This window comes from Acanthopagrus latus, chromosome 24, assembly GCF_904848185.1.
Source record: "Acanthopagrus latus isolate v.2019 chromosome 24, fAcaLat1.1, whole genome shotgun sequence".
NCBI classification, from domain to species: Eukaryota; Metazoa; Chordata; class Actinopteri; order Spariformes; family Sparidae; genus Acanthopagrus; species Acanthopagrus latus.
Genome location: NC_051062.1, coordinates 9,012,938 through 9,039,806, shown reverse-complemented (window position 1 = coordinate 9,039,806; position 26,869 = coordinate 9,012,938). Strand labels below are relative to the sequence as shown.

The 26,869-nt window shown below is 41.8% G+C and overlaps 1 protein-coding gene across 15 annotated transcripts in view; it reads right to left on the bottom strand.

Annotated features, from left to right (window-relative positions):
- dmd (dystrophin) overlaps nucleotides 1-26,869 on the bottom strand; it is a 282,422-nt gene that overhangs the window by 67,619 nt on the left and 187,934 nt on the right. For 11 of the 15 annotated variants that reach the window (XM_037091716.1, XM_037091705.1, XM_037091714.1 and 8 more), the window contains 23 exons: nucleotides 22,405-22,566; nucleotides 20,174-20,284; nucleotides 19,240-19,413; nucleotides 18,999-19,154; nucleotides 18,730-18,900; nucleotides 18,118-18,297; nucleotides 17,811-17,933; nucleotides 16,551-16,721; nucleotides 15,987-16,109; nucleotides 15,766-15,900; nucleotides 14,896-15,048; nucleotides 13,090-13,260; nucleotides 11,638-11,664; nucleotides 8,206-8,328; nucleotides 7,118-7,290; nucleotides 6,865-7,000; nucleotides 3,475-3,650; nucleotides 3,079-3,226; nucleotides 2,579-2,704; nucleotides 1,862-2,011; nucleotides 1,615-1,713; nucleotides 1,050-1,149; nucleotides 170-339 (listed from right to left, as the gene is read on the bottom strand). In XM_037091716.1, coding sequence (XP_036947611.1) covers nucleotides 170-339; nucleotides 1,050-1,149; nucleotides 1,615-1,713; nucleotides 1,862-2,011; nucleotides 2,579-2,704; nucleotides 3,079-3,226; nucleotides 3,475-3,650; nucleotides 6,865-7,000; nucleotides 7,118-7,290; nucleotides 8,206-8,328; nucleotides 11,638-11,664; nucleotides 13,090-13,260; nucleotides 14,896-15,048; nucleotides 15,766-15,900; nucleotides 15,987-16,109; nucleotides 16,551-16,721; nucleotides 17,811-17,933; nucleotides 18,118-18,297; nucleotides 18,730-18,900; nucleotides 18,999-19,154; nucleotides 19,240-19,413; nucleotides 20,174-20,284; nucleotides 22,405-22,566 — 3,258 coding nt within the window. The remainder of the gene's footprint in view (nucleotides 1-169; nucleotides 340-1,049; nucleotides 1,150-1,614; nucleotides 1,714-1,861; nucleotides 2,012-2,578; nucleotides 2,705-3,078; nucleotides 3,227-3,474; nucleotides 3,651-6,864; nucleotides 7,001-7,117; nucleotides 7,291-8,205; nucleotides 8,329-11,637; nucleotides 11,665-13,089; nucleotides 13,261-14,895; nucleotides 15,049-15,765; nucleotides 15,901-15,986; nucleotides 16,110-16,550; nucleotides 16,722-17,810; nucleotides 17,934-18,117; nucleotides 18,298-18,729; nucleotides 18,901-18,998; nucleotides 19,155-19,239; nucleotides 19,414-20,173; nucleotides 20,285-22,404; nucleotides 22,567-26,869) is intronic. The other 4 variants (XM_037091707.1, XM_037091713.1, XM_037091718.1 and 1 more) reach the window with 2 other exon arrangements.

The window sequence follows — 26,869 nt, the reverse complement described above, 5'->3', positions numbered from 1 at the left end:
TTTTTAACTTAAATTGGAATATAGTTCAGTGCACTGGAAATTGTTCATTTATCAGGCTGCATATCCTAATTATGTTGACAGACATGATTAATATGTTTTCCCCGCCCTACTTCGAGGTGGCAACAGATCCCTCTGTGTTTGTTGTGTAGTAAATCTAGGTGATGCTGACCTTAAGCCTGACGATGTTGTCGTTGATGTCGTCCTCGTCAGCCACCACTACACGCTTGTTCTGCACCATGTTATCCAGCATGGTCAGCCAATCGGTGAGCTCAGCCCAGGACTTGTTGAACTGAGCCAGTGCTGCAGATTCAGGCAGGGAACTTCCTGTCAGACTTTCATCTGGGACACAAAGACACACAATGTTTAAACCAGTGATCCATCTCAAGTTAAAAGCTGGAGTGAATATCTGTGCACTCCCTGTCTCATTCTATCCCCTGAACTAAAACTTAGTAACTAGTACACAGAATAGTAAAGTTCGTAAAATACAGAAATACCTTGCATGCTAACATCAAGATTTTTTTAATGCTGTTATTTTTTATGCCATTCTTGATTTTTGCTAGATTACGTACTTTTTAGCTCGTACTAAATTTACTTAAAATTACTTTTTTTAATGTTAATGGTAACTTAGTTCTTATACTATATTACTTTTTAATGCTAGTGTTAGTTTTATGCTAACATTTTTGGGGTGGGTTTAGTAGCTTCTGTTTCTCAGTAGAATTCTATCGTCATGTTTGCTAGCCAGAGCTGACAGCTCTCATGATGGCAGTGAGTTGATGATGTCAGTTTTACCCTCTGTTGCACTCATGTCCATTGTGATTTGAAAAAATTACATAATTATAGACAATTAGTTGTCTATAATTAGTACCCGGCCTGTTAAAATGATGGCTTGTGAAAATCAAACAACTCAAATAGGCTAAAAATTGAGCAACATCTTTAATAAGAATCTATGATCAAACATGAGCTCTACTCCAAAACTAAGTCTAACCTTAGTTTACCTAATCTTAAATCCTCTGAAGTTACATTAACCACTGAAGAAAATAAATCCTTACTGGCTTTTTTGGCTACCAGCAGAGCAGCCATTCTCTCCTTATGCTGCCGTAGCAGCTCCAGGATCACGGTCCAGTCCGCTCTCAGTTTGGCATATTTCACCTGGCACCACACACAACACACACACACACACACACACACACACACACACACACACACACACACACACACACACACACACACACACACACACACAGTGTCAGTCAGTCAGTGTTGACAAATGCAATCCAAGGCTTTTATTTTGAATTTATCAGAAGCACTTAGTTAAATATGCTCGGGTGTCTTTGATCTTCAAAAGGCATAACGATCTCTGACGTAGATTAATGAAGTACATAATAAGGATTTCATGAAACACTTCAAGCTCAACTAGTTGTGAGATGAAAGAGAGAAGTGTTTATTTCATTGCCCAAAAGAATACAGCAGGCAAGCGTATTTAACACTGAGAATGTCCTGAAAATGCTTCCACAGAATAACGTTGGTGGCATATGGAAAAAGCATATGTGCCTCAAGCTTCCTGTTGGTTCCCTTCAGTAGATGAATCATCGGTGTAGTGTTTGATTCTCTCACCTTGCCCGGTTGGTTGGGAGGACTGTCTTTGTACAGGTGATCGGCCCGCTCCAAAACAAACTCCACTTCTGGCTGCTTGACTTGCACTTCCTCAATGAGCTGAGAAACAAACAGAGATGACGCTGCATGAATACATTCCATAAACACATTCATTCAAAACTTCCTTTGGAGGCATTTTGAAAATCCCATATTTTCAAATCTGGGCAGAATATGAAGGTGAAGAAGTGCTCGAGTGTGTGACTCATACTCTGGCCGGCGGCTCCTCGGGGCTCTGCTCCAGCTTGGCTCTGGTGTTGGACGCCCAGGCCGACAGGTCGTCCAGCTGACCCTGAAGCTGCTCCAGCTCCCTCAGCAGCCCCTCGATCTCCAGCTGACGCTCAGGCAGAGCCTTGGACACCTGAAACGAGATGGACTGTGATTAACAATTTACAATCGCACATGGGAGTCAAATTCAGGATATCTCTGCTGAAAGACTAAAACCATAGATTATAACATTTAGGCCCATTTATGTCCCATGTAATTTGAATTTATTGAATGTAATCAACTGACAGAAAGCAGGTTATTAGATATACTACAGGTAGTGGTAATGTTTTATTGTATTGTATCATTAGCTTGTTTTCAGAGCTATTTATATCTTGCTTTCATAATTCACTGTTATTTTTGAAGAGCTGCTTTTTCCAATGTATTATGTAACGGATGCCTTTTTAGTATTTTGGCTCCATCCTGTACACCCAGTCGGAGGACGCCACACTACATCTGTGTGTATTAACAGGAGCCCTCAGCACCTCGAGCCCCATCAGCAGTCACGACTCCTCATTACCTTTATCAGTACAAAACATCATGATATACACTGCGCGAGTTTATAGCCCGACACAGCTTTGTTCTGACGGGTGAAGATGAATGACTGTTTACAGAGCGCCGGCGTGCTGTTCGCCGCGTCGCTCGCAGTGGCGGGGCCGCTGACCTGAGCCCAGCGACCATTGATGATCCTGATGTCTTTCTGTCTGTCAGCAGGAAGCGTTATCTGCTTGTGTCTGGAGTTCAGATCCTCCATCGCTGCCTTCTTGGCAGGAAGCTCCTCCACATGTGCCTGACACACACAGATAACACACAGACACACACACACACACACACACACACACACACGGGCTGAATTTAATAAGAAAACATTGCGGCGGCTCAATGTAGGACACATGCTCCTTCAATCAAATTATGTAAACACACACACACACACGCTCACAATAGAGTATTTTGAAGGTTGAATTTTAAAATTAAACATTACAGCATCTTATTTGAAGCTGTAATACCCTCTAAATTAAATTCAACAAGCCAACACACACATGCAATGTTTTTTTTTCACAGTGTAATTATAAAGAAGTAATTTGCAGTATGATGGCAGCTAAATTAAATTACACAGAGCTCAGTGGCTTATTGTAGCTGCTGCGCTGTGTGTCTTCGTGGTACCTGGACTTTGCCCAGAGTGTCTCTGATGTGCTGTGGTTCTGCGGGCTGGAGGGGGATCGCCAGGACGCCCTCCGCCCGGTCCAGCCAGCCCAGCATCGAGCCCATGTCCTCCTGCAGCCCCGCGGCCGCCGTCCGTGCCTCTGCCGACCTGCGGGAGTGGAGGGAGGAGGCAGAAAAGAAGAGGGAAGGAGGGTGAGACGACGCTACGGGGTATATCTGTTATTTTATTTCAAGAGTTTCAAATTCTAATGAAAACAATGATGCATCAAACAAATAATATTCCACAAAAACATACTTTCAGGGACGTTCGAAAGTACAACAAACAGATTATCCGTGACCTGCAGCCACACACACACACACACACACACACACACACACACACACATACACACACACCTCCTCTTGTGCTCGTTAAGCTGATGGCAGACGTTCGTCCAGCGAGTGTTGAGCAACTTGAGCTGCGTCTGGAGGCGCGAGGCGTCGTCTGGTGTGCTCAGCTGGCTGATGTCCTCCCCCGCAGAGTTCACCCTGCCCAGCACCACCTCCTCGATGGGTATGGCCTCCGTCAGGTCCTGCGCGCGCGCACACACACACACACACACGGAGAGTGGGTGATTAGCTTTTCATTGTATGCTCGCGTGTTTACATGGTGGAACTTGATTTATATACTAATTCATCCACGAAGGAAAACACCTCTAAATGAACTAATTAAGAAGATATTAAGTGATCGCTTAAATTACTTTCACCTTTTGAGATGTTATAATGATGATTGATTTTTGAGTACATTTGATTTATTTTTGGTCTTCTGCACAGCTTGAACAGGTTTTTAAAGTGTGAGTGTGAAACATACAGGTACCTGATTTATTCAATTAGGATGCGAATTCAGCATTCACTCAAAATTTTAATTTTTCAAATGGTTTATCTGCATGTTTTAAAGGTTTTTTTCTGGGTTACGACTTGAATTAACTAAAGAACATGAAAGCATCCAGGAATTTTCACCTTAATTGAAGTGATCAGTGGCATAAATTAATAGTTTGCTTTTATATTATTTGGTCAGTTTGAAGGTTTGATTTGGCTCCTAAATCATTAAAATACATCAAGTCAGTGTATCTAATAAGAAATGCATGGCAGATACAAAATACCTTCAGTGCATCATTATTTAAGGGTAAATTAATGGAATTTTAAGCCAAAGCAGAAAGACATGTTATTCTTAATTATTTCTGATGTTATCTTTAAAGGAGTAGTTCACCATTTTTGAGTTTATTTGTGTTTTTGCATTGAGTTAGAAGAGAAAATTGATACCTCAACTACTTAACTCAGGAAACAGTCAGACAGGAAACAGCCGGGCTCCATCCAAAGGCAAAAAAAAGTCATACTTACACAAACACAATGTTTAAAACTAACTGTTCTCAAACTTTGTGTTGACCTGGACAGAGGTTACCTGTTGCACTGAATCAAGACAAGGAAATTACGGATTTTTTTTTTTTTGTGTAAACAAATGAAGGTCCAAATGATGTCCCCACAACTCTATCAAGACTGGTTCACTCAATATGTCTGAGTGTGTGTGTTTGTACACTTGGGGATCAGGTTTGGGTGCGGTTCAGGTGGCAGCTTGTGATATGAGGTACCAGATGGTCCTCTGTCTCCAAAGCACACACACACACACACACACACAGGGACACACACACACACACGTGCGCACACACACACTCACACACACATGCATACAGGTTGGCACTTGAGTGGCACTTGGACACTGCATCCCTGTCTGTGCAGGTGGACATTGAGAGCTGATCACAGCAGCCCAAAGTGAACCGGGCATGTCTGATGATGCAAACACACACACACACACGCCAACACACAAACAGACACACACACACACACACACACACACACACACACACACACACACACAGTACTTCATATGCAGGGTTGAGTGCCTCAGTTTAACCGCAGCAGCTGAAAACTAAAAGTCAGCTCCGTCTGTGAAAACAACCCTTCAACATCTCTCCTCTGTGAAAAAAACGACTCGCACGATATTCCTCTAAACCTTGTCGATGTAAAAAGCCCACTGTTCCTCACTTGTATGAAATTGCTTTTCTCGTAATCCTCCAATTTCAGTTTTTTTGGGGTTGATGTAACATTGAAATGTCAGAATTGATGACATAATATTGTTACATAAGGCCTAAAAAGGGAAAGCGCTGTGTTTGTATCGAGGCTGTCTGCCCTGTCAGACGCTCGCTGCCTTTTTCCTCCTGATGACTGCCATCTGTGTGCCAGCGTGTGTGTGTGTGTGTGTTACTGACTCTGGATGGGCACTAAAAAACCATGACAACACACAGGGACTTAATGTCATGCTGTGATGTTACGTTGTGTTTGGAAAGTTATGTCATGCCTTGATTTGACATCTTATTATGTCATGACATTTTTTATCATGTGTCACCAGACGTGGTGAGTGACAAGTCACATAGTTCCAATTCTGTAATGTGAGTGTTGGTCTGCTGCGACTACGACAGATGCTTTTATTGCATGTGTACATGACTGATGATGGTCTTCTGAAGTAACAATGTAGCAGTGAGCAGTATTTATTAGCCAAAAAAAAAATTACATAATGGCTTCCTAGTGGGCATAAATCTGCTAATTTATTTAAGTGTTAATTTAAGTTCTCAAATCTGTGGAAGAGAATAAGGGCCACTGTAAAATACATTTTGAGTTCTGACCTATTTTCCAACAATTTTGACTTTTTTCTAAAAGATTCTGTCTTTCGTTCTTAATCTGAGATTTTAAAAAAATCAGAATTGTGAAAGAAAAGTCAGATATCACTATTTTAAACCCTTAATTGCTTATATTCTGTATTTTTATACTATACTGTATATAATGTGTTTCATCCCTGTTTCATTTATTTCAAAATATTTGGAAAGTCTAACATACAACTGCACTTTTTGAGATTGACGTTTGCATGCTAACATACTATGACGGTTGAGATGGTAGATATCACACCTGCTGAGCAACATCTGCATATCAGCATTGTCACTGTGAGCACGTCAGCAGTTAGCTTAAAGGTGTAACATTAAAGAATTGGCCTCCTGTCAAGTTCATACTCAAAACAAACAGGGGGCAGCACACGACCATGGGTCGTGAAGCTAGTGAAGCTAGCGTTAGCTATGATAACTAAAGTGTGTGCGGGAGCTTGGGGACAAGTGGAGTGTTGGTATTTACGCTGCTAGCACAGGAGCTCTGGACAGAAACATGGCCAGGGCTAGCTGGTTAGCATGCTAACTCAAGTAGAGTTCTCTGTATCTCTGCAACTGTGGCATGAATGAAAAGCCTGGGCGTACATGTCCTGGTTGATTACTAACTCATCATTACCCAGAAAATGATGATGCGAATGAATTAACTGTGATGACACACTTCGATGTCACGTCTACCGGATCATGTCATCACGTGTCACATCATGTTAGGTTCATGTCACATGCTGCCTCGTTGCGCTCTCGCAGGGAAACTTGTCTTTTTTTGCAAAACGTGGTACCCGTGAGGGCAGCAAACTGAGAGAGAGAAAGATGAAAGTGCAGACGAAAGCAGTTTGGACCCATGTGCCTTGCTCAAGGGCACCTCAGCAGCGTTAGTGGACACTGGAGACAGAGTATGACTCATCTACATCTGGAATACACTCAGCAGTTTTCCGGGTACAATCAGACTTACTTTCTTGAGATTTGTACAGAAATGCTTGTGTTTCTGCATTTGTGCATGCATGTGTGTGTTTGTGTGTGTGTGTGTGTGTGTTACCCTGAGGTGCTGTCTGTGTTGTGCTGGCTCACTCTCGGCCAGTTTTAAAGTGCTCTCGGCGTTGCTCAGCCACTCCTCCAGAGCCTTCTGATCTGAAACAAGCTTCTGCCACTTGGCGTTGCAATCCTGCCAACGCCTTGATGTGAACACGTGCACACACACAAGGCACAGACACACACACATATTTTCAGTCAAAAGGCGGCACGAAATGACTCAATATTCAGGCAATCACATCACGTAGCCCTCTCCTTACTTTAGCCGGTCCTGGTACAGCTTGTTCAGCTTGTCCCAGTTGGTGTTGAGGAGGGTGGCGGACTCTTGGATCCTCTGGCCCTCCAGAGGCCGGGCCCCAGACACCATCTCCTCCCTGCGGGCCAGCGCTCCCACCACCGGACCCTGCAGCTTGTCGATGCTCCCCTTCACCTCCTGTGTGTTGCGGTGGGGGCGGAGGACACATAGAGGGGATGTGTATCATATACTTTTATAATATTTACATGTTAACACAGAGATATACAGCAGTTACAAACTTTACTGCATGAAACAACTGCTAATCTAAATGTGTGTAGTGTATTTTGATAATTTTTCTGCTGTCCTTTTTCTCAAATCTTGAATTCATTCTCCGAACATATTACTAGAGAAACTGCTGACTGCATTCTTTTTAGACATCCATGACTGCAGCGTGTTTGCTCTGTTAGCCGTGCAGCTAGCCAGACCACTAGGAGTGTGCTGGAGCTTTGGACCACAGGGAGAAAGAGGTTCTCAGGCCTGGGGCTAGCTGATTAGCATGCTATCTTCACAACCATCTCTTCGACGCAGTACATGGACATCTTTGACATGATGTTTAGTACATTTTTGAGAGTTGTAACCACAAATTTTTAACATATTGCCCCTTTAAAGGAGATATTATACACACTAAACACCCTATTTTTGCATAACGTGGACAGAAGCATCAGTATTAATGCAATACTGTTTTGATTCCAGGTGTTTAAGATGGTACAATATGGTAGTTTAACAGTATTGCAAGCAAGTAGTGACATCAATACAAATGCTTTTTTCTCTGTGTGTGCATGTTGTGAATAAAAATCAAACAAAAAAAATCCTATTATGTGTGCCGAGGATTTTTTTTTCCATTTTGTTGAAAGAGGCAACAGAAAGAGATTTTGTTAAAATAAATGAAAAAAAGCATTATAACAAAGTTTAAGATTCTGGTATCGCCCCAACCTTAATTTGAATATTTACTTTGAATCATTACCATACTGCTTTGAACCAACTGCCTGTGATATTATCCACCGAGAAATACAATCTGTGTCTCTCCGACAGAAACACAGAGGCAGTGCTGACCTTCAGGCAGTGCTCCTGCTGAGGCAGGTTATAATACGCTGCGGGCCAGTATTCAGGAGAGTTCAGCTTGAAGTCCGTCTCTGACACTGAACGCAGCAACGCCTGCAGCTCTGTGAGATACTCCTGGACACCCACACACACACACACACACACACACACACACACACACACACACACACACACACACACACACACACACACAGGACGGCGGGGGCACCAACACACAAAGTAGAAAGGTAGATGAGAAAAACACAAAAATATTATGACTTCATACAAAATAATCACGCTCTTAGTCTCTGGGAATTCAGTTATCAAAGAACTTTTTAAAAATATATGAGAACATCAGATCTAGAGTTCATACAGTATTGTAGTGTATTCCATATAAAACCATATAAATTAATTATTGTGGATGAATTTCAAATAAGGAATTCTAAAGTTTGATAAATGGAGCCCCAGATCTTCTTCAAGGCTTCACATTACTACTCCCTACTGTATATCATGATCGTTCTCTGGCTTGTGTTGTTAATTCATTTGAGCTTTTTGATTATTAGTCAGTGGTTGAAACAGAAATTAATTTTTCACATTTGCCCCGATCATGATATGTAATACTCGTGGTTAATGAAACTCCGCTCCAAGGTGCAGAGATACTGGGACATTAGCCCCCGGCTCGGTCCACTTCGCCTCATTTTCACGCTCCTGTCACCTTTAAATGATGCTTTAATTAACCCCAAATTAAAAAAAATAAATTAAAAACACCTCTGTTTGCATTATTAGCCGCCTCACAGGAAGGTAATGATCACTGCCGGCCTTAAGTCAAAAAGTCAGCTCTGGGTTCAGTAATAATGACTTCCACAGGAGCGGGACGGAGGGAACAGGCTGATTCACTCACTCGCTAATGGACTGAATATCCTCTGCAGGGATACAAATGTTCAATTTGGTGGCTTTTTGGCGCCTGAGTCATTAACAGAGTACTCCTGTGATTTAGCGTTGCACTTTGAGGACTCGCAAGAGACAGAATGGTCAAAATTGAAGCAGCAGAGGAAGAAATATTTTTCTGACTTGCATTCATCAGTGTCAGGTTCCAAAAAATGCAACTTAGTATGTTTTCCGATAAACCCTCCCTTTTTAATGAATGCACATGTCTTTTAAACGCTATACTCAAGATGTTTTCCCGTCAGTGAGGAAAACTAGTGTGTAAAATTGGTGTAATGGCCCTTTAACTGCATTTCAAACTAAAAACAGTCAGTAAATAAAGTTTCCTTTTCACACACGTGCAGTATGTGTATGTCTGTATGAAGTAAAATGAAAAGGCGGTTTTGAATGTCCCAGTATCTCTGGTTACATGTAGCTAAACTTTAATATACAAGATTATTATGGTTGGGTAAGAGCTGAGCTAAATAGCTTAGCTTACCCCAATTGTGCCACTATTATCGTTTTTACACTGAAATCAAATGGTCTGGAGTGCATTTTTAAATCTTTGCTGCAATATCTGGGCTGATATTTGGCAAAGAGACAGACTTTAATATTATTATTATTCATAAATCACAATAATCACACCTGACACACGCATTACACTTTTCATTTGGTGCCTTTTCTGACATTGTGTGCGTGTGTTTGTGATGTCACTGAGCACTACTGAACACGAGAGCAGAGCAGATCTGGATGTGAAGAGGGGAGGCTTAAAGCAACATGTGGTGCGTCTCATACTAAAGTGGCCGATGTCTCACTCTGAGCAGGAAGTTTGGCCCGAGCAAGTTATTCTAGTCTACGTCTAGACTGACGGATCTTTTGCTCCCGCCAGCAAACACACATTCCTCCCCAGCATCTTAAAACTGAATCAGTGTAGGCGGGCAGTGTTTTGAGATGCCTGCTGTCGTCACTCTTAGTGATTTTTTTGTTTTTGTTTTTATAGATCGAAGGTTTGTGACTGCAGGTACAAGTCGAGGAAAGAATATAAAATAGCTTGTGTCTCCCACTCTCACGATCTGGTCTGCTCTTTTCTCTTCCTTCTAGACGGCTTGGACTGAACACACATCTGTACTGTATTCGTCTTTATCAAAAACCCTGCGTAAGTAAAAAGCAGCAGCGTCTGAATATACACTCGGATTTGACAGTATGCTGCAATGATTCACTGCTGCTGAGGCGCTGAGAGGAGATGAACATGAGTAAGGGCTCTATTTTGGTGCTGCCGTGCAGATAGGTGTGGCGAGATGGCTTCGTCCTGCACCACGCACTCGTGTCCTCATTTATTTGGAATCTATGTATTTTATTCACATGAAAGTATCAAATATAATCCGAGGTTACATTTGGATTTATAATGAGGAGGATCCCAGCATGGGGGAGCCTGAAATTGACTTTTTGGATATGAATAATCCACCCAGCAAGAATATTTTTACCAGTGAAAATGCAAATCGAGGAAAACTTAATAATTCAGTTTTAAAGGTGCACTGTGTAGTTTTTGGGGACGTTTTTGTGCCTCTCTTTGTTTTCATGACTGAATAAACTGAATAAACAAACTGACGTTTAAGGACAACACAATTTCACATTCACTTTGCTCATACGTGGCAGACCCTGCCACCTTTCTTGCTTCAAACTGGGTACTTGGGTCCTTATTTTCCTCTGAGAACAGCTTAAGACAATTATCACAGAGGTACGTTTGTATGAAATATATGGTCTAGTTTGCAGATAAATGTATTATGATTTGTTTTAAAATAACATTTTTAGGGGTAACTCCACCAGTTTTACAAATTAAAGTGCGTTTTTCGAGCATTCCCATGTCTTGGAGAAAAAGGCTTTATGCTACTTTTTTCACATATGCAGTAGTAATCCCCAAGACCTGTAAACACACTTTAAAGTGTGATACCTCTAGCACTCATACAAGAGGATGAAAGTAGTGAATATGATTGGCCGTGATGTCTCTCACATGCCCACCTATCATGTATTATGATGAATTCTTTCTCACACAAAAGGTCAAAGGTCAGCTTCAACATCACCTGTGAGCCTGGTTGGGATTAAGTGATTTGCTTCAGGATAACAAGTAGAGTTTGTGCATGCTGTGTAACTTTTGAAGCTGTCGACTAAAGCTGAACCCGGCCTGTGATTACAGAGTAGACACATCAGCGTGGAGAGTAGGAGAAATGAAGTGCACCAATTACTGCTTAAGAGTTCTCCAGCAATGCACTGAAGTGCCTAACAGCTTGAGAGGAGCAGCTCGGAGGACTGGGCAGCTCCCGGGTCTACTGCACCACGCCGACGCAGAGCCAGTGTGTTCAGTCAAAATTAAAATGTCACTGGATATGAGCCTAAGAGTCCTCTCAGAGCGCCTGAAGTAACGCATCACTGCCCGTTCAGATGTGTGTTCATCCAACAATTGATAATATGTGGTGTCGGTGCATGTGGTCGATTCATGTGATTGGTGGACAGGGTACATACATCTTCAGTGACTGGCAGATCAGGGAACTGCGAGGTTGCAATTTAATTGGTTTGGCGAGAGGGGGCGGGGAGCATGCGGTGACACAGAGGCAAGACAGAGAAACCAATGAGATTCAGACATGTGAGCAGGTTTCACATGTACACAGAAGACATGTTAATGAGAATGCAGCAAAGAAAAACAAAAAAGCAACTCAGATATTATTCCTGAGGGAACAATCTCATTCTGATTTAGACTGAGGTGACTTTTTTAAACTAACTGTGGGCTCACATTACTGAAAATATTTCATGAGATAAAGAGGATTGTTTTGGTGTTACGGTTAGAGCTTCATTCTATCTTAAAGGAGTCTGGTCATATTGTATATCTGTCTTATTGTCAACTAATCCCATGTGCATACTAACAAGTATTGTGTGAGTATCAGAGTCTGATTTTATCTTCTTCCTCTGAGCCATGGAGCTTTATTGTTGTCCAAAAACTATTAAAAACACATCAGTGAACCACAATGTTGGCAATGCTGTAATTTTGACTCAATACTGTTGCCACAAATACTCACACTCAGAGATTTTAGGAAATCACTATAATTATAACTTGGCCGTTTTTCAAAATGTTTTGTTATTTGAAGGAACTAATGTGCTTGGAGCGTAGAGGAAAGTCAGAAAGTATCAAGAGATGGACTGACATTGTTTTTTGGCTTTTCATATGATTTGTTGACAATAAGACACCAGACTTTAACTTATAAATAAGACATTTGTTATAAATGATTATAGATAAATGTCATCTTTGACTCACTTGATTGTATTGTATTTCTGTACATGTTTGTAAAATATGCTTTTTTGCTTTCTTGTGAATAGTTAGATTAGATGATGAGGTTAATACCACTCTTATGCCTTAGAGTATGCTAACTATGGTGCTAACTAGCACCATCCAGATTTGTACAACTTTGGACAGAGTGAGGTTAGCAATTGAATCCTGTCCTCAGTGTTTGTGGCAAGCTAAGCTTAGTGCCTCACTCACTGCTAGCTTTGTTTCTAACACCCAGACATGAGAGAAGTATCAATCTCCTAATCAAACTCTTGGCAAGAAAGTGAACAGGAGCTTTTCCCAGAATGATGATGGGTTTGTTCTTTTGCTTGTACTCGGCTCAGAAATGAAACCGAACAACCAATAGGAATAAACCTTGTTTGCTGATGACACCATATTGTTTTTGTTTAATTGTGAAGTTTACACTGTTTTGTAAGTAAAATGAGGACCTCAGTTAAACCCAAATCTCTGCTTTTTAAGTGTTAGTTTTTTTAAGCTAATTCAATTCTAATAGTTAGAGAAAACTGTTAGAGACTCACACGCTGTCTTTCAAATGTTTAGCTGAGATAGCAGTATTATGCAGAAGTATTAGTATTAGTATCGTACCCTCTGTTAGTACTGTAGATATAGAAGTCGTGCCTACTGAAACTCACACTTTGTCTTTTGAAGGGTATGAACTTGCCCTCCACCTCAACCCAGCGCTTGTTGAGCTGGAGTTGGCGGGGCTCCACTAGACTGGCGGCTCCAGCTTCTGAGAGCTGATTGGCTAAGCCCTGCAACTCCTTAAGCTCCTCCTTCTTCTTGTCGAACTCTGAGCCAATTTCCTATTGGACAGATCAACCAGGTGGTCACTTGCTATTGGCTGAGCACAGGGGTGGGGGGTGGGGGTTGGGGTGAGCACAGAGAGGCATGTGGATGTACTCGAATAATCCACTCACACACACACACACAGTGACAATTAATAAATAATAATAAAAGACGTTCATTTACTCCTTAGCAGACACTCCAACAAAGACACAGCACATTAATAAAAGGGATAGAAAATCATGTTTGTCAGTGTCAAACATTCAAAGAAATTTATTGTATTATTGATAGTATTTGTCTTCATTTGAACAATCCATATAAAATAAGCGGTGCTGTAGCTAGGAGGCGCACACTGCCTTCAGACTTTATTTACATTGAGAAGGAGTACAATCACCGGCCTTTTAAAATCAGTACAGAGGAGTAGGTGCAGTGTGTGAGGTGTGGAGGGGTGAAAAGAAGCCGAGACAGAGAGACAGATAGATGAGAAGACAGACAGACAGACAGGCAGTGAGGAATCTCAGTTGCAGCAATGACAGGCGAGTCTGAGGCGAGCGAGTTCAGACGTCCCGCTTAGCGAAATGTCATAACGATCATCTGAAAGTAAAAGACACACACACAGAGTCAGGGTGGAGGCAGGAAAACAGGTGCAGTCCAGGGTCTGGCCGCCAAAGCTTTTTCACATCTGTATTTCGCCAAGCTGCACCTGAATGTAGCATTAAAGGTCTACTGGATTGTTCAAGCAGTAAGTTTTAATCATGTTGTGCCTGTCTTTTTAAGGAACTCCAATTGGTCGGCCCTCACAGGCCTGAGCAGGCCACACATCAGCTCTGCTAAAGTTTTTGCAACCTTGGCTGTGACGGTGCATTCAAAGACAGTTTCAATACAGGCTGTATTGGCCCAAAATCGATTACAGATGCTTCATGAGAGTTTTATTTGTTCATAAATACATTCATAAACTTAAAATGCCCTTATATATGCTTACAACTAAATCATAGTCCATCATTTTATGTTATAAGTCATTTCAATTGTTTTGATAATAATTTCAACATTAAATAAGGGTGTTAAAATAAAGAGTTATAATTTTTACTTTCGTCTTGAACGGTAAAATCAGCCTCAGATGAAATCTTTTCACAGTTTCTTTGCACTGTGAAGTCATGAGACTCAGTCGTATAAACACCAAAGCACCATGTGCAGCTCAGTAAGCACTGGTCATCTAAAGTCATAGTAAATGAGAATTTCACGGCTGTCTTACAAATAATCTAGAAATTATTTATTGATGTTAAAATGCTCCACCACAGAAAACTGAAGGGAACAAGCATTGATGTCATACAGGATATAAGGATGGTTTCCTGGTGCAATTATTTAAAGGTGTGCTCTTCCCGAGTGGATGAAAATGCAAAAGCCTTGACACCAACCCTTCGTCCAAAAGTAGGAGAAGTTGAGAGGTAAGAAAATGAAGACAGAAAGAGGTTTTGTGGGACATGAACATGAACATTAAAGACAAAGAAAGCTGAGTGGAGAATGAGATGAAGAGCTGGATGATGACAAAGACAGAAATGAAGAGGCTGCATATCAAGCTTCATGATTATTACTTAACATGACAGTGACACGATGATAGATTATTGTTCTATGTGTTTATGTGTGCGTGTTTTCACCTTGACCCTCTCTCCCTCCGGGGGGTCGGGCAGCTGGTCCACGCTGCGCTGGATGTCGTCCAGCCAGGCCAGCAGGTCATGTGACTTCCTCCTGTACTGGTACCACTGGGGAGCGATGGCCAGCGCCTTCCTGTTCCTCAGCAGACGCAGGTCCTACACATTCACACATACAAATACACACACAGGAGCGTCTCAGAATACACAGTGACTTGTCATGAAACAAGTTTGCCTTCAAATTTAACCTTTAAACATGAGGTTTAAGCCAGCAGAAGTAACTTAGCTTAGCAGAAAGACTGGAAACAGGGTGGAAAGCTAACATGGCTTTGTCTAAATGTTACTAAACCTGTTTGACATGTCTAAAGTTCACTAATCAACATGTCATATTTTTTTTGTTTTTGTTTCCAGTCTTTAGAATAAGCTAAGGTAAGCTAAGCTAACCTTTCTCAGCACTAGCTTCATGACCGAATGATTTAAACAAAAGAATTTTAGTTAAGTCTTGTTATCTGACTCAGCAGGAAAAGCATATTTTCCCAAAATGCCAAACTAAGGAAATAACCCACAATTCATCGCAGAGTGACATTCAGCAAATGGAAAAAATAATCAAAAATAAGGATGAGTCAGTCATATGGCATTTTGAAGTTGGCATTATGTGTGTGTGCCTTATGATGACATGACTTCTGATTTAACTGATTTTAGATGGACAGTGGTCTCATTCATCTTTTGCCTGCAGCAGTTCAAGTCGAGCTGTAAATGTTGGACATGTTTGATTGTCACAGCGTTGATCTGGGCAGCAGGATCAGAGCTCCTTGTGTTTCCGGATAAACTCTCAGATTTCCTGTAAATGTCCGGTGTCTTACAGTCTGCAGTTACCTTGACGGTGTTGTACTTGCTGTTGAGCTGGTTGTGTTTCAGCCTGAGCTGCTCTCTCTTGTCCTGATCCGGGACTCTCTTCTGTAGATTCTCTCCTTTCAACAATAACTCCTTCACTGCACCTTCTTCACAATCCTGCACGGCACACGCATTGTTCGTAAGTGCTCATGTCATAGTCAAGAAAGACGTCATTAATTCTGGTGTACGTGTTTGTGTGAGACCTTGTCCTCCTGGAAGTCCTCCTCCTTGAGGTTCTCCCCCTGTTTGGCTTCCTCCTCCAGGAGCTCCAGCCAGATCTGTGCTTCGCTGTAGTACTGCTCCAGCTCCTTCGCCGACGCCGCCGTCTGACACACACACATGCAGACAAGGAAGGGAAGATCATTAGTGGCCAAGAGAAAAGTAAATTTAGTCGGAGAGGTTGGAGCAGATTTAGCGAGAGCTTGAAGTAAATTTAGTGTGAGAGTTTGAAGTCTGGTAAGTGAGGGTTTAAAGTACACTTAGCAAGAGAGTTTGAAGTCTATTTAGTGAGACTTTGAAGTAAATTTAGGGAGAGTTTGGAGTAAATTTAGCGAGTTCGAAGTGTGTTTGGAGAGAGTTTGAAGTAAATTCATGGGGATATTTAAATTACAGTATTTAGCAAGGAAGATGAAAGAGAGAGAGTCCGTTTAAAGCTGCAGCTTCGGGACATAACAACAAACAAACAACAACCGACAGATTAATTCAATCTCAGCAGATTGTGTGTGAGCGTTATTGCTCTCAGGGTGCGTGATTGTCTTCTTCCCTACCAGTCCAGAGGCGATGCGCTGCGCGACGGTGTCAAATCTCTGGTTGAGCTGCTCCACTTTGGGCCCCACCTGGGCCTGGCAGTTCTCCCCCCTGGTGGACATGAGCTCCTGGGCCAGAGCGTTCACCTCCTCCATCTTGGCCTTCGTCATCTCCAGCTCGGCACGCAGCACCTGCAGGACACAGACGAACAAACAGTCAGTCAGAGACGCCGAGGCATGAAAGTCAAAGACATGAAAGATGCAGGGCTTGAAGTTCAGTGGATGTCTTGTTTACATTTTTTGGGAGGGCTATCAACACTTTCCTGTTCTGTGCTTAATGATGCTGCTTTTAAATTCAGGGCAGAGCACGCAGGAAAATCATGAATATGTTTTGTGGAATTGCTGAAATTACTTCACACAGATTCAAAGCTATCAAGATGATGAGGATTGATGTGTTCATCATAAGATAATCGACACTTGTACCCATAGCTGTTTCATTTGTGATTATTGTTTCATCTTTCATTTCCTCCCACATCCTTGTAAGCTGACAATCAAACATGGATAATGCTTTTTGAAATATGCTCTAAAATGTCCAATAAAGATTAAATTAAAAAAAAAAAACTATTTCAATTCACTTCATGGACGGGTGTGTGGAAGCAAAAAAAGGCCCAAAGGACTCAGAAATGTAGAACCAATCCAATTGTAAATATTGTGAGATTTAATATCCAAAATTACCACTGAAAAGTTTCAATTTAAAATATCTAAACTACTTCGAGTAATTCTCTTCAAAGCTTCACAGTGTGAACATGGAAAGTCATCCAGTAATCAAAAAGTCATATTCATATGATTGGGTTGCTCAAATTGAATTTTCAAATTTGAAAAATCCAAAAAAGTAATTTCTTTTTGCAACAAAATAAATGAAAATCCTAAAAATAAAATAAATATATAAAAAAACAAACACTTTTACCCTCCAAGGGTTGTTTACAATCCAAATTGCCCAACAAATGTCTGCCTCTGTTTCAAAAAGTGAATAATTTGTTTTCGGTTTATTCCACAAAATTAAAATGGCATTAACACAGTATTTAATAACACTGTAGAATAAAAACTCACTGTATCAACACAACATAAAGATGAGATGATAAATGATTATCACTCTCATGTCTTATCAAAACAGTAATTATTTGTATTTCAAGTAATTCTGCATAAAGATCGACATCCCTCACATCAGTAAACACAGAAGACAACATCAAGCACAGCGTACATAAATATAAACATTATGACCTTAAGCACAGCTTCGTTGGGTCCCTGGCTGTCCATCTCGTCCATCTTTTTCTCCGCTCCGTCGATCCATCCGTTCACTTCCTTAATCTCTCTGTCCAACTTCTGCATCTGCCGCTGGTAGTCCTGAGAGAGCGCGAGGAAGAGAGAGAGAGAAAGAGAGAGACGTTCGAGGTACTCAGTTCTTCAGGCTGCAAACAGTCACACTTCGAATGATCTATTTTCAGAGAGTTTGGTTTATTTTAAGCACTGATGAGACCGACAAAACGAGCATTGTGAAGTGCTTTTTTATTCTGTCTCTTTCTCTGACCAGCAGCAAGTTGAGCCACTCTTCTGCTCTGGATGTGACCGCGATCCAGTTGCAGTGCAGCAGGCTGACTTTGTCGTCCACGAGGCCCCCGTGGCCCCGCAGCAGCGCCTTCAGGGCCTCGGCGAGGTCGACCACCGACTGCAGGTGTGGCTGACGCCTCTCGGTCTCCTCGTGGATGGACTGAAGAGAGAGAAGGAGAGAAACAATTACATAACTGCAGATTTAAAGCTTAAAGGTCATTAATTTATTTTTAGCACAGACTTAGTTTCTTAGGCACTTTATTTAATCTATAGAACATAATCAATGGGGGCAACAACCATTTGTGTGTCTTAGTGATAAAATGTTCTGCCAAGCATTTCAGTGTCATTGTTTTGGTTTAGTCCCCTGCAACCTCCCTGCTTTGCTTCACCCTTACCCCTCTCAGTTTTGTCAAAGTCTGGCCATAAAAACAGAAGATGGATTAGAAGCTTAAGAGACAGATATTTTTTCTCAGGGGTTGGTGGAGACCAAATTTGAGCAAAAAAAAACAAGAAGCCATTTCTTTCTTTTTCCCAATATTCGACTGACACTGACACTGAAGACTTTTTTTGTTTCCACGTGTGTGTGTCATACCTGTGCCCATGCCACCTCCGCCTCCAGGTCACTGGGCATACCATCCACGGCAGAGCGTCTGGTCAGCTCGGCGTCGGTGGCTGCGAGCCACTCCGTCAGCCCGTTCAGCTCCTTACGCAACTTCCTCGACAACTTCAGGATTTTCTCCAGCTCCAGTTTACTCTCAGTTACCTACACACAGAAAAATACAAATAAATGCTGATATCTTACGTGGACGATAATGATGATGATGATGATGTGGGCGTTTGTGTGTGTTTGTGTGTGTTGACCTGCGAGCCCAGCTGATTGTAGAGCAGTTTGAGGGCGGTCACTCTGTCGTCCAGCTCTTTGGGCTGCTCAGTCTGCTGCTTCTGGACGATCTGTCGGCCCGTTTTTATCACCGTCTCCACCTCCCCTTTCACTTCACTCAGCACCTTGTACATCTTCTGTTAGACACAAACACACAGCAGGATCTATACCAAGTCCAGTCCAAACAATTATCCATCCATCCGCCATGACACGATCACCCACCATGCACTGCTCCAGCTGCGACTGCACCACGTCCTGCTCCACGCTGCCGATTTCCAGCAACCCCACCTGGTTCTTGACCCCAGCCAGCACGCGCTCACACTCGGCCAGCCGAGTGTCGAAGTTGGCCGGCTTCTGGAAGAACCGGAACTTTGTCCACACGTCTGTCAGCATTTTCTGTAAAAACCAAAACAAGAAGAGTACTTAAGTTAAATTTTGAGATTATTGTAATTCCATCTTCTGCTTCGTTATACTTCCACTCCGCAACATTTTGAAAGTCAAAGGTTGTACTTCTTACTTCATAACATTTATTTGATTACTTAAAGTTGTCAGACAAATGTAATGCAGTAAAACGTACAAAATGTGCAGACTTTTACTTTTTCTATTTTAGTAACAGTTAATATTGATGCTAACGATTTTTACTTGAGTACTGTTTGAATGGGTAACTCGCTTTTACCAAAGTAATACTTAACACAATGTCTTTACTTTTACTCAAGTAAGAGTTTTGACTGCAGCTTTCTCTGAAGGAACTCCGGCAACAACAGCTGGTAAAGTCAGTAAATATATATATAAATCAAAGAAGAACAACGCAGAGTTAAGTGCAGTCTGCAGCTTCCTCCATGTTTTCACCGGACTCTGCCTCCACCTGCTCAGATGGACTCGTTGGCAGCGGATCACACTCGCATCTCTCATGAGTGCAGCGCGCACAGCTGGCACAACACGGACACCTTCGTTAATTATTGAAATCCTCTGACAAGACACCAGGATGTTACTGGTGACGCTTCAACTGACCTTGGTTGTTTTTCTACACAGTGACGAGCAAATCTCCAAACTATACATTTTGACTCATTTATTTAAAGATATAAACCAGTAGTATTTATATATATTCTTTAGCCTATATTTATTTTTTCCCATTTTTTTATCATTTCATCATCACCTGGGTGAGATCTATCTGTCCCATGATCCTCTGGGACGGCTCTTTGTCCTGGTTCTTCTTCCTCATGTCCTCCAGAGTCGCATCATGGCCGCTCAGTTCAGCCTGGATTTTCTGTCAAACACAAACACATTAAAAAAACACACACATTTTAAGATAAATGGCCAATCAAGAATGTAAAGGAACTGACACAAAACTTTAGCAACTTATTTATTCATATTTGAAACTTTTTTGTAAAATGAATAAAAAAGTACATTTACTCAAGTACTGCGAGGAGACTATTTTCATTTTTAACTACTTTATACTCGCTCTCCACTACATTTTGGATTTTAATTAAATTAAATTAACTATTTTTTTTTTTACCTAAGACCTTATTTACTCACCACACAACAGCCATGAGTACTGTGCTTTATGAGACTGATACGTATGAACATCTAGATGCTCTTAATTGAAACAACTTTATCCCACAAACACAAAAGCATACATGTAAATATCTGTAGAGTTTTCCTTTAAATTGTAGTTTTGATCCATAACCAAGTTAATCTCATATCAGATGTTTCAATTCTTTGACTCAAGGCTATTTATATATTCTAACCCAATATCTTTACTTTTACTCAAGCGGGACTTTCAGAAGGCCAAAACAGAGTCTAGAGGCCTTCTAAAAGCCCAATCAATCCATTTACACTCTAGATTCCAGACTCTTTTTTTGGACTTCTTTAAGTCCTACTTGAGTAACTATCAATCCCTTTACACTCTAGACTCGAGAGTATAAAGGGATTGATAGTGTACCAGCGTCTTCATACCACAAGAGGGCAGGAGGAGTCAAGGAGAGAGGAGAGGCTGCTCCAAGTCTTTAATAACTGGTCAGCCTGCCTCTTGCTCTTTCTCACACACACAAACATGCACGCTCACACACACACACACACACACACACACACACACACACACACACACACACACACACACACACACACACAGAGCAGACACGGCCTGTGTCACCCCACTCTCTTTTTAAATACCAAGTGCCCTGTAATCACATATGCTCATCCACAACACTCTAATCCAATCACTTTCTCATCCTCCTGCCTGTGTGTGTGTGTGTGGGAGAGAGAAATGTCATCCGTTGCACCGGTGGTCTCTGGCACACGTGGAGGTAATCTCTCCAGCCACACACACACACACACACACACCCTCTCAGTCAGGTTACTATACCATCACTCATTCTGTCATCGTGGGACGTTATTTGATACTTTTGATATTTGATAATGTTTCCTTTGTCTAGGAAGTGTGTCAGAGAGAAGAAACAAATGAGGGGACGAGGAGATAAGTGGAAGAAGTAGATGTAAGAGGAAGAAGACAGAGGCAGTGAGTGTGTGTGTGCTGTCATGTCCAAAGCAGCTTCGGGTTTAATTAGGACCACAGAGAGAAAAACAGCATATGCAATTTTCTCTTGGGTTCCTTTGCACAGGCACAAACACACACAAAAGATGTGTATTTTTATCTTTAAGTGTGTTTCCAACCTCCGGTCCTTCTCTCCACCTGCAGCTGCCTCTGCAATGATCGACTCTGACAAGGCCAAAAGCCTTCACAGAGTGTCACAGAGTCAACTGAAACCAGCAGATACTGACGGTAAGCTGGAAACTTCTGTGTTTAAATAGCAAAACTTTTTTTGTATTTTTGTATTTAATGCAAATCTGACCCAGAAGCAAGACATTACAGCTGAGTACAGTCTGGTCCAGCGCAACTACAGCAGGTCAAGGTAAGTCTTTAAGGGTCTGGCTGACCCCAAAGTCAATCGAGTATGTGTCGAATCAGTGTTGAAGAGCCGCATGATTAAATAACTGTCCTCGTATTCAAGCTAGCCAGGCACTCAGTTATCTCAGTTAGCCATGCAGGTGGCAGTCCAAATGTCCAGGTCAGAGGAGATGTGATAAGACATATGTTTATTTTTGGTAAATTTTTTAATTTTGTCATCAAAAATATATTGCACCTTTAAAGCCCTTTTTTATACCTCAGCCTGTCAAAACGTTACATTTTTTGAACAGTAAGAGTACTATAAAAGGACATCTAACCATTTATAAGGGGCTCATGGTTGCATAAAATTAATTGTTTTGTTATTAGTACATAAAAGACTCAGTTACTTTTAATTGTGGGATCGTTAACGTGTTAAAGTGTTGGACAGGTCCTGGCAAACTTTCTAAAACACACACACACCGACACACACTGACGGCTACCTGAGCCTCCTGCGGTATCTGCTGGGCGTCGATGTGGTCCGCCAGGTACGCGGTGAGGTGGCGGTCGGTGTTGGCCAGCGAGTCCTGGATCTGCCGCAGCGTCTTGTCATTCTCCTGGGCCCACTGGACGCTCTTCTCCAGCTCCTTCTGCCTGAGCGCCGCCTGAGGAGACAGGAAACCCCCCGTCAAATACCACACACACACACACACACAAAGGCTATGAGCACAAAATACAGCTAGCTCATATACATAAAAAGAATTTCCCCTAAACAATAGCTTGAATAATCTCTTGCAGGATCTGGATAAGGGAGCCATGAGATTCAGATAAGATGCGTCTTTAGAGGGTCCTCAGGGCGAACTCGAGATATTTCATTCACATATTCAAACCCGTTATCTTGTTTACTGTGTGTGTCTATGCTGAGTAATATCACAGCCTCCACAGTTGTGAACAGAGACACAGTGTGCTACATTTTAAATGCTGGAATTAGGCCAATGGGAAGTTAAAAATAAGATTGACTGACAACATTCAAGAATCAGGCACGGTCTGTGTATCAAAAGTCGATTACATCTCATTCCTCTGTGCCACGGAGCTCCGTTGTTGTCCAAAAGCTATCAAAAACACATCAATAAGCCACACTGTTGCACTGGGTGACAAACACACACTGTAGTTTATTATGAACGCTGCCAGAAATACTCACTAGAGCACCAAATGTGGATTCATCTGGAGCCGAAAATAGTCCTGTTGTGACCAACTGTTTAAGGAAAACCTTTTTAAAACTCAAACAATATATTCTGAGTAGAAACAAATGAGGCCTGGGGCTTGAAATTGGAAGTAATCGATTTTGGACTTTTCATGAAATTCGGATTTCATTTATCTGTAACATGTGCTGTTCTGTGAAGTGCTGTAACTGATGAGCTGACCCCCAACACAGGGAGCTCGGACATGCTATCAGTAGTCAGTCGCAGCAGCTCTATTTTGATATTTTCTCTTTCCCCTGACATTTTGTTCAATTGTTCAGAAAGTTTGAGACAAGCTGTCAGCATTTAGCTTCGAAGCTAATTTTATATGGTGGCCAAATCGTGTAATTTCCGACAGCTCACATTGTGAAAGAAGCGGCTGTAAAACAGCCAAACAACCTCGATGAAATGACTCTTTTCACTGTCATAATTTGGTTCATTCATTCAGATAACATTTGGAAAGTCTAGAAGAGCTGTACTAGTAAATCATTTTTATCTCTATTCAAATTAGCCAGGGGCTAAACTGGAGGCTCTAGTGCGCACGCTCTGTTGGCCCCGTGACATGGACGATCCGGTCTAAACCTAGGACGTCAAGCATTTTTGGATCCACGCGCTCCTGAACAGCCTTAATTGGAATGAACAGGGATCCTGATTTTCCTTGTTATATCCGCTGTTAATCGTTGCTTCTGGGCTGATGCAAGTTGAGAACAAATTGGGCAGATCTCCTTCACCCACACTTATCCCCACTAATTGCGGTGATCCCATTGAAATAAATCGATTACATTTTAAAATTTCAACCTTTAAAATGCCGCTGTGCCAAAGCCTTTAACCTTTAAGAACTAAGAATTGCTTATTTTCTAGCCAGTGTAGCGCACACACTCCTCCTTAAGACACCACCAACCATCAACCACATGCACAAAGACAGAGCTCGAAGTACAAACATCCCTCCCAACACACACACACACACACACACACACACACACTCCCCCTGCTTGTACCCTCTTGGAGGCCGGACTCCGGGGTTTCTCTCTCATGCTGTCTCTTTGTGACCAACTGCATCAAGGCCGCTGCTCCTGTCTGACAGCGATAACCGATGATCTCCTGAAGTCAGTGAAGTGGTCTGACGCGCCGCAACTACCGCAGTGTTTCCTGTCGTTCTTCCCTCTGTCGACTGCTTACTGTAGATTAACTAATGAACCGGCCCATTACATCACAAACCTGTGCTGGCTCATGTGTCGGAGAGTGACAGTATAGATGTGTTTACAGGTGAGCATGCTAATCCCACACAGAAGGATAATGGCTCTAAGTATAGCCTTGAGCCTGACGAGCTTTGTGTCACACACACACACACACACACACTCACACTTCCAATGCTACCATTGGGCGTATGAAGAGGGTTTCTGTGCGTTCTCGCCTCCACGTCTTCGTTGATAATGTATGAAATGAGCGCTTGAGTCGGATAAAATATTTAGACAAACATTGATAACAACCTTCCCCGTGGCGATGTACTCCATTTCCCTGGCAATTGTCGGCTCATGAATACAGATTCCCATTAAACATTTGGTTTTCCCCCTTATTACTCATTGTGCTCACACACACACACACACACACACGCAGTCAGACGAACGGGACGATTGTGTGTGAGGGAGATAGACGATCACTGTTTGCTTAACAGCCTCGCGTCGGAAGTGCCGTCGGCAAAGCGCGAGCGGCGGCCGTCGGCGGTTCCTCATATTGGTTCTCAGCCGTTACAAGGAGCTGAAATTAAACTGGCAAACAGGCCTCTTTGATCTGAAGAAGGAGCGCAGGCGGAGATGTGAAACAACATCCTTTTCTTTTGCATGCGCGGGCCGGCTTTATCTCCACATGAGTTTCAAAGTGGGACATTGATATAATGAGATTACAGACTATTTCCACTGTCTGTGCAGCTGCCTGGACCCCGGCACTCCTTAGAACTCGGCTCCATCTGATGCCGGGGAAGTGTTGACATTCTGCTCCGACTCTTGTACTTACAACACTTTTATGCGGATAAGAAGAAGGAAATTGATAAGAAATAGTTTTTTTGTTTTATATCTATCAAACTTTGATTTTAAAGACAGCTACAAAGTCTTCATCAAGTATCAACGCCAGATCGAGACAGGAAGTTTTACCTCGGTCAAAGTAATATGAGCTGGACTGATTTGATGATATTCCATTAAAAAGTACCCCATGAAGCTCTTTTGTAAATAAATAAAGTTAACTGAAGACTGACCAACATTTGGGTGAATGTATTTCTTTCCTCATGAAACAATTTCAAAGTCATTTATTGCACGATTTTGAGACCTACAATGTAAAAGTCTTCTAGCTTCAAGAGCTTCTTCTTTGCCATTTCAGCAAAAGCATCGTTGTTTTTTTGACACCATACTGCCACCAACTGTCAATGTGTGGAAGTGTGTAAAAATCATGATAGCTGTGACAACAATAAAAGGAGAACCTACTCTTAAAAACATTGCTTTTTAGTGCTACTAGTGCTCAAAACTTCCCTTTAAATGTACTAGTATTTATTCTATTAAGTTTAATCAAAATTTGACTGTTTATCATTATTTGTACAAAAGTGTGTCAGATTTTAGTGTATTTAATATCCCACAACCGCTTGTGAAAACACTCTGAATTACATTTTGAGTTGTTTGAAAGGTGTTACACAGACAAACAAAGATTTATTGATTTAAATCTCTCATTTACTCATGAAGCATATTGAACCTTGAACGTCCCTTGAACTGAGTAGTTTCCAATACGTTAAAGTTTGCATCTTGTTCACTCAGTCACTACATCGACATTTGTTCAGCTGGAGGCTAAACTCCGGTATGGCTGCTTATGTCTTAAAACGATATATCGGTTTGCAGAAACTTACACTTATATGGTCATCAGCCTATATGTTGCCCGATACGTGCAGCTCTGTTTAGGGATTATAATTCAGAAGAATTTTCTTGGGGTGATTAAATCCACAGTGAAGTTTATTGTTCCAATGCGCTGATGTCAAGTTCAGTGTTAAACTGTAAAATATCCTGCCTCAGTTTGTTTTCACAAGTGTTTGATAATCACATTTCAGGGCTCATTGCAAATAACGTGTTTACTGGTCAATGTATCTATATATATATGTACACTTCATAATATCTGTATCTTATTCTGTACCTTATTTTAACAGTAACAAATTTAAGGTGGCAATTAGATTTGAACATTTACCTTTGTGGAAAATTTGCACATTAGTTTGGATAAAAGGAATCTGCTGCACTTTCTAAGATCTGATAGTTTTTTCACATCAATGTGTCAAAACAACTCAGATCACACTCTCATATCCACTATGAAATTTCTCGTTTTCTTCTCTGGTTTCTGGAAGGCTGAAAAATGACTGTCCCCAGGACCGTACGCAAAACAACCCCAGAGATTTGACAGTGTGTTCTTCAAACGGCACTGATCAAGTTAGAAAAAGGACTTTTAAAAGAAGAAAAAAAAATCCCTCGATTCACTCACAACAGGTCAAAAAAAGGGGAAAAAAACAAACATTAAGGCACTACTTTGGTCTCTGCGAGCCTTTACTCTGCCATCTGTCTTTCCAGAGATACTCACAAACGGCCGCGTCCTGTCTCTGAGCTCCTCGTCCCCTTTATAGATGGCAAACAAACAGGGCTCGGAGCCGCCCGGCCTCACCTCGCATGCATACATGCTGACATACACACCGCAACAAACG